Source organism: Helianthus annuus, chromosome 12, assembly GCF_002127325.2.
Source record: "Helianthus annuus cultivar XRQ/B chromosome 12, HanXRQr2.0-SUNRISE, whole genome shotgun sequence".
NCBI classification, from domain to species: domain Eukaryota; kingdom Viridiplantae; phylum Streptophyta; class Magnoliopsida; order Asterales; family Asteraceae; genus Helianthus; species Helianthus annuus.
Window position 1 is genome coordinate 138,887,903 of NC_035444.2, and position 8,044 is coordinate 138,895,946.

The following is an 8,044-nucleotide window of genomic DNA, read 5'->3' on the forward strand; positions in this document are numbered from 1 at the left end:
GCGTAAAACGCGTTCAGAATGCTTAACTAGTCCTATGACAAGCAAGTTATGCCTTAACATGCTTAATATTGTTGCTAAATCAGTTTAGATGTCAAAATTTATGTTAGATAGGCTTAAAATGAATTTTGGCGCAAAAAGGGTATTTTGGTAATTTACCTAAGGCATAAGAACTACTTATCATACAACTACTTAAACGTCGTGATCATAAGGTATAACCTCGGAAGGTTATTCCCCACACAACTATGGTCACCTAAAATGTTTGGTCGGATCCTAATGATCGACCAAATGGGTCGGGTTCGTAAGCATAAGCGATTGATTAGATCGCTTACCTTTACGACCCTAAACAAGCACGAATCTAAAAGCGACGAGCTAAACATGCTAGAACATGTTTAGTAAAGTTAGAAAACAGGTTTGGTATTAAAACAAACGGTTTTAATACCCTAGAGTAGTTTGGTTACAAAATACGTGAGAAAACGCATTTTGGCCGAAACTACGACTCGTCACTGAGCCTAGATAACGTGGTAATCAGTAGGTATAGTCGCTAGGGACTATAACCATCGTGATTACGCTCACGTTATGAAGTTCAAACGAACTTCGCGTTGACCATAAACTGGTCAAAGCAGAAAGTCAAACACAGCTTGACTTTAACGCTAAAACGAACGAAAAACGCGAAAGAATACTTACAGAAGGTCCCCGCAAGATTGATTTCCGAGTACTTCTCAGGTATGAAGTGTTTATAACTCCAACTTAGAGAAAATCTCAGAATCAAGTGGGTTTGAATGAAGTTGGGGTTGGGTATTTATAGGAAACATGGAACCGTTAAGATCGTTTCTTGTTCCCCAAGCGTTAAATCTGAGCCGTACACCTCGTACCCACTGATTTACAAAACCATTGGCACCCAAAACCAGCCCATAGTTTAGGAGAAACCATGTGCATAAGTGTGTAACAGCTGGAAATGGCTGGAAAGCATTTCTGCTGATCTGGGAGGGGCTTACGGACCGTAAGCAACCCCATACGGTCCGTAAGGGACCTGCAGACCAGCTAACTTTCAGTTTTGGCAGATTTGACCCCTGTGCGCGTATGGACGTGTTTTGGCACTTCTAAAACCCGTCAAACCCATTTTTAAGCTCTAAAATGAAGTTAAAGTATAGGGGACTTGAAATATGCTAAAAAATATGCCGGATGTCGGTTCGTTTGGCCGTACGATTGCGTTGTTCGGTTAATTACGACGGAAGTCGTAACGGACGCAAAAACGGTCCAAATTGCGCGACGAATGGATTTTTGACAAGCTAATCACTAAAACATAATATTTTAATGATTACATAAATTTTTGGATGTCCGGATGTATTCAGAACGTAGGTTATGCGCGAAAATGCAAACTTATGCACTTTTTGACGCTTTTAGTCCCTGAATGACCCAAAAGTTTATTTTAGCACACCGAACCCCTCAAAGCCTATTTCTAAGCTATGTAAAGGATATTTAGGGTGTGTTTAACTTATGGGCATGTTCCGGAATGTTCATTACAGTTCAAATCGGCATACTTTCGCAGTTTGTCAATTTTAGTCCCTGTAAGCGAATTAACTGGATTTTGCCATACCAAAGCCGTCAAAACTTATTTCTAAGTTATGTAAAGGTTATTTAAGGTATGTTAAGCATAAATTGGTGTTCCGGAATCCCTTCTGCAAACACTTTCGCGCTTTGAGGCAGCTGATAATTCTTAACGGCGAAGCCATTAACTGAGAAAGATGCATCGGATGGCTCTGGGCGATTTTGGCGATAACTGAGAAACCCTAGCTTCTTGTTCATCTGATCTTATTCTTGATTGATCTGGGTTAGCAATTGTGGTGTTGTCGATCCTTCTGAGTAAGGTTTCTAGACTTCTACCGTGGTTTCTAATCTTTTGAAATCAGGTTTAGGGTTTTGTTCGTTTCGTTTTTCTTGCTAGGGTTTGCTGCCAATTTGCTTGGGTTGATTCTTAATTTAGTTTTTGGGTTCGTTGCATGTTTTGGATTTGGTGGCGGATTAGGGTTTCTGATTTGCTACTAGTTTTCATCAAGGTATTGATTCGGTGCATGTGTTTATTGCGAATTTGGTTTCTTGTCGGCTGTTAGGGTTTTGCTGGTTCCTACGTTGCATGCGTTTAGTTAGATCTTTCTAGTGCATGGTCTGCTGCAGTTTCTAGTATGGACCCGAGAGATAATGTTCCGAAAGATGATAGGGGTAAGCCACCATTACCTGTTAAGAGTAGTGCTGCGGAAAACAACAGCAAAGATAATGGTTTGGAGGATTTAGGGTTTAAGTCTTTTTCTGAAAAAATGTATGGGGATGTGTTCATTAGCTCAAAGCCGTTGGGGGTTCAGGATTTGAGAGATAAAGCTTCCATGTTTGCTAAACCTCTGAATATTGATGGGAACCCGATGTTGCCTAGACGTGGTATGGTACGGAATGAGCAAAGGGTAATCAACATTATTGATGAATTGGAGAAGGTGACTGTGCCTGTGCAGACACCTGTTGATAAAGCTAATTGCCAAGCAGAACCTAGTGTGAATGTGAAAAAACCTGTCTCTTATGCTGATAAGCTTCAGTCTTCTGGTGGAATTAAAAGGGTGGTTAACTTTAGGCTGGTAGAGGCCCAGGAGGTAATGGAGAATGCTGATATTGTTATCCCGAAAGAAGCGGTGCAGAAAGTGCAGGATAGGTTTACTAATGTCTTGTATGGTTATTTTTTGGGTAGTAGACTTCCGTTTCCGGTGGTTGAATATTATGCAAAAATGTCTGGAACAAGTATGGATTCTCTAAGGCTATGACTCTAGCTATGGCGACCTTTCTTCCTCCTCGTACCCTCGGTTTGTTCATGATTTACGTATAACAGTCTGATTATCGGTGTTCTGATTCATCAGTATCACTGATTCGAACTAGTTAGCGTAAGGATTGTTCTGATTCTAGGGTTTTTCTTTTTGTTTTGCCGTCTAGCTAAATTAGGGTTTCTGGTATTCTTTGTTTTTCGGTATCTTGGTCTCTTGAGTCTACGTTGATTTTGTGTGCATGCTTGCTTCGTTTGCTGATTGATAGAGAGAGTTGCTGTTCTTGTTTCAATGGAGAATCGTTCAGTACCTGGTCACCCTAGTAAGGGAAATCGGGATAAGGTAGATGGTGGCAATATTCAGCATGAGGGTTTTCAAAACCCTAATCTGTCTTTTAAGAGTTTTGCAAACAGATTGGGTGCTTCTGATGTGATATCGTTTGCTCCACGAAGAGGATCAGTTGTCAATGAGAAACCTGAGGGAACTTACATTAACGTGATTGATGAGTTGCTGAAAGTTACGGTTCCAGTTAATCCTGGGGATAAGTCATCGTCAAATAGTGGTGAGGAGAATGTGATCGGTGGAAGTCAAGCTGGTATGGGTGACCCGAAACCTCTATCATATGCTGAGTCAGTATTGAATAACAACTCTAAGAAGGTAAACTTTCGGAACCTTGCTAGCGTTGAGAAACAAGACGGTTGTGATGTTGTTCTACCACGGGATTCGGTTAGGGCTGTTCAGGAAAAGCTGGCCAATACTTTGTATGGTTACTTTTTGGGTGACCGAGTGGCGTACCCGGTTGTTGAGTATTACGTTCGGAACAATTGGAAAAGATTTGGATTGCAGAAAACGATGATGAACGCTAATGGTTTTTTCTTTTTCAAGTTTGCGGACCAAGCTGGTATGATGAGCGCTTTAAAAGCGGGGCCGTGGATTATTCGATCACAACCTTTATTTTTAAATATATGGTCAGCCTCTACTAAGCTCGAGAAGAAGGAAGTGAAAACGTTACAGCTATGGGTTAAGATTCATGATGTCCCAATTGCTGCTTACACGGAAGATGGGTTAAGTCTTATTGCTACGGCCATTGGTGAACCGAAAATGCTAGATTCGTATACGACTAACATGTGTATGGATGCTTGGGGTAGGAGTAGCTATGCTCGGGCTCTAATTGAGATTTCTGCTGAAAATGACTTTAAAGAGGAGTTAGTTATCGCTGTTCCTGATCTTGATGGAGATGGTTTCGTCAAAGAAAAGATGTACGTTGAATATGAGTGGAGTCCGCATAGATGTGATCATTGCCGAGTGTTTGGCCATTCCGATGAGGCTTGCCCGAAACAAACTAGAACCAATACGAAACATGGAAACATGGGGAGTAATGGGAATAAAAATCAAGAGGTAGCCAAAAATCGGGGTAAGGGGAAGAATGTGGTTGATGATGATGGTTTTACAACAGTGGAGGAGAAAAAGGCGGCGAAGAGGTCAGGCTTTCCAGTCAACAAGCAGAAACCAAAGTTCGAATATAGACCCATTGGTAAGAAAACGGATGGTGGTATCAACAAGGCCGAGAGACCGGTTTCTCTTCATTCTAGTAATCCTTTTGATGTTTTAAGAGATGATATCGGGGAATCTAGCAACTCAGGCCGAGATAGGGAAGAGGGGGATGTCAAGTCTGATGATGAAGAGGTTGTGGAAGTTTTTAATGAAACGAATGAGTTTCTTAAAGTCGACTCCGAAGTTATTAAAAAAGGGGCAAGCACTCCTTCTTCCAAGGTGATTAAATGATGAATTTGGCTGTTTGGAATATTAGGGGTCTGAACCGGCCGCTAAAACAAAACGAGGTTCGTCAAGTCGTTAAGAATAATAAGCTTAGCTTGTGTGCCATTCTTGAGTCCCATGTGGACATGGACAACCTTAGTAGAATTTGTAAAGCTGTTTTTAGACATTGGGATTGGACTTCAAATGGTAGTTGTTGCAACAAAGGTGCTCGTATTATCTTGGGATGGGATCCAAGGGAGGTGGATGTTATGGTTATTGCTCAGACGGCGCAAGTTTTACACATTCAGGTTATTTGTAAAGCTAATAAGAGGATGTTTTTTTGCTCGTTGGTTTATGCTGCAAACTACTATATTCATCGGAGAGATCTATGGCAGAATCTTCGTATGCATAAGGCTCTAGTTCATGATAAGCCTTGGATTATTATGGGAGACTTCAACGCTGCCCTAAATATGGAGGATAGATCGATGGGCTGTTCCTCGTTTTCTCCAGGTATGCGTGATTTTAAAAATTGTGTGGAGGATATTGAGGTTTTTGATATTAATAAAACGGGATTTCACTACACATGGAGTCAAAAACCCAAGAAAGGCGTGGGTCTTCTGAAGAAGATTGATAGGGTTATGGGCAATGCTCCTTTTGTTAGTTTGTTTCCCCAATCGGTTGCTATGTTTATTCCGTATGGTATCTCGGATCACTGCCCGTGTGTCGTGAAGTTGTCTTCGGCCGATCATGTTAAACCGAAACCGTTCAAGTTCGCAAATTTTTTAGTGCATAAGCCGGGGTTTTTGGAGCTGGTTAGTTCGAAATGGGATGTTAATGTCGATGGGGTGCATCAATTCCGTGTTGTTAAGAAACTTACTCTAATGAAATCCTCTTTTCGCAATCTTTTATTTCAACAAGGGAATTTACATGCTAAGGTGGTGACTTTAAGAGGCTCTCTTGAAAACATCCAGCGTGACATTGATAGGGATCCGATGAATGAGTCTTTACGGTCGCAAGAGGTTGCTATTCTTCGTGATTTTCAGGAAGCTTCGCTTGATGAGGAAAGATTCCTGAAGCAGAAATCCAAGGTTGCATGGCTTCGGGCCGGTGATTCTAACACGGCTTTTTTTCACACTTCGCTGAAATGTAAGAACCATATTAACCGAATTGTGGCCATTTCTGATTCCAATGGAAATCTGTTTGAGGGTGATATGGTAGCAAAAGCGTTTGTCGATCATTATGAGAATTTCCTAGGTTGTGAAGGCCAAGTAACTGTGGTCCCTTCCCCTGATCTTTTTTCTCATAAATTATCTCCCGATAGTGCTAACCATATGGTTCGGCCAGTTAGCTTGGAGGAAATAAAGTCAGCCATGTTTTCGATTGGAAATGATAAAGCTCCTGGTCCAGATGGTTATTCTGCTGCGTTCTTCAAGAGTGCTTGGCAAATAGTGGGGAACGATGTTTCAAATGCGGTCCTTGACTTCTTTAATACGGGCAAGCTCCTCAAGCAACTCAATCATACTCTAGTGGTATTAATCCCCAAGGTCTCGACTCCTACTCTTATTACTGATTACCGTCCTATTTCGTGTTGCAATGTTATTTTTAAATGTATCAGTAAGGTGTTGGCGGATCGTTTGAAGGGTTTTTTGAATGAGGTTGTTAGCATTAACCAATCAGCTTTTGTTCCGGGTAGGAAGATTTCGGATAATATTCTTCTCACTCAGGAGTTAATGCATAACTATCATCGTGATTTTGGCCCCCCAAGATGTGCTTTTAAGATTGATATCCAAAAGGCTTATGATACGGTGGAGTGGAGGTTCCTTAAAACAGTGTTGATTGGTTTTGGTTTCAATAGCAAAATGGTTGAATGGATCATGGTTTGTGTGTCTACGGCCTCTTATTCGGTTTGCATTAATGGGAATGTTCATGGTTATTTCAAAGGTAGAAGGGGTCTAAGGCAGGGTGATCCATTGTCCCCTTATCTTTTTACCCTGGTTATGGAAGTCTTGACGTGCATTCTGAACCACGCAACAAGGATTGACTCTTCTTTTCGGTTTCATAATAAGTGTGAGAAACAGAAAATTGTCAACTTATGTTTTGCGGATGATTTATTCCTCTTTGCTAGAGGCGATGTGGCTTCGGCTAGATGCCTTATGAGTTCCCTCAAGAATTTCACTCAAATGTCAGGTCTGATACCTAGTATTCGGAAGAGCACGGGTTTTTTCTGTAATGTTCCGAATCATGTTAAAAATGATATTCTGAACATTATGCAATTTGATGAGGGTTCGCTGCCTGTCAAGTACTTGGGGGTTCCTCTCATTTCCTCTAGGCTCTTGTACAAGGATTGTAGCATTCTTGTGGAACGGCTTGAAAGTCGGATTGATAATTGGAAGAATAAAATGCTGTCGTTCGCTGGCAGACTTCAGCTTATTCTCTCGGTCCTTTCTGCGATTCATGTTTATTGGTCTTCGGTGTTTATTTTGCCAGGTAGGGTGATTAAGGAGCTGGAAGCTAAAATGCGAAACTTCCTTTGGGCGCAATCTTCTTCTAAACGGGGTAGGGCGAAAGTTTCTTGGAAATCTGTGTGCGTGCCAAAAACTGAAGGGGGTTTGGGTATTCGGCGGATAGAGGACTTTAATAAAGCTCTTATGGTCTCGCATATTTGGAGTATTCTTAGTAATCGTCAGTCTTTGTGGGTTGCTTGGATACACTCGTATCGTTTGAAAGGGCGGAACTTTTGGGATCACAAGGCACCGGTTAGTTGTTGTTGGAGTTGGAAAAAGTTGGTACAACTTCGGCCTTTGATTCGGCACCATGTTTGGTCTAGGATTGGGAACGGCCTTAATACCTCGGCTTGGTATGACACATGGAGCTCAATCGGTCCTCTTTGTAACATTTTAACGCCGAGAATGATTACTCGTGAGGGATTTTCTCTCAATGCAAAAGTCGCGGATATTCAATCTGATGGGTCTTGGATTTTGCCGGCTGCTTGGAGGGATATGTTTCCCGTCCTTATTCAGCTGGATCACATACATCGGAATTTAAATGTTCCAGATCGTCTTCTATGGAAAGATGGGGATACTATGGATGAGCACTCATCGTCTGGCGTGTGGGATTCTATTCGTACAAGGGAGCAAGAGGTGGATTGGGCTGCAATAATCTGGTTCTCTCAATGTGTTCCTCGGCATGCATTTTTGATGTGGCTTATTGTCCGACGTAAGTTACTTACCCAAGACAAAATTCTCCAATGGAATTATACTCGATGTAACAACATGAATATGATGTGTTGCTTGTTGTGTCATGGAAACATTGACTCTCATAACCATCTTTTTTTCGAGTGTAAATTCTCCACGCAAGTTTGGGATATGGTTCGGTCCAAGGCGGGCATGGAGAAAGTTGATTCAACGTGGGGTAATATTTTTGAATGGCTTCGGGTGCATTCTCGCTCTAAATCAGCTCAGCACATGGTCTCGAGATTGACG

General features: G+C 41.7%; 1 protein-coding gene across 1 annotated transcript; it reads left to right on the forward strand.

Moving 5' to 3' along the window:
- Positions 1-3,095: 3,095 nt before the first annotated feature.
- On the forward strand, positions 3,096-4,589 carry LOC110893383. Its single transcript, XM_022140494.1, has one exon. The coding sequence runs from the start codon at positions 3,096-3,098 to the stop codon at positions 4,587-4,589; it is 1,494 nt and encodes a 497-aa protein (XP_021996186.1).
- Positions 4,590-8,044: the final 3,455 nt, after the last annotated feature.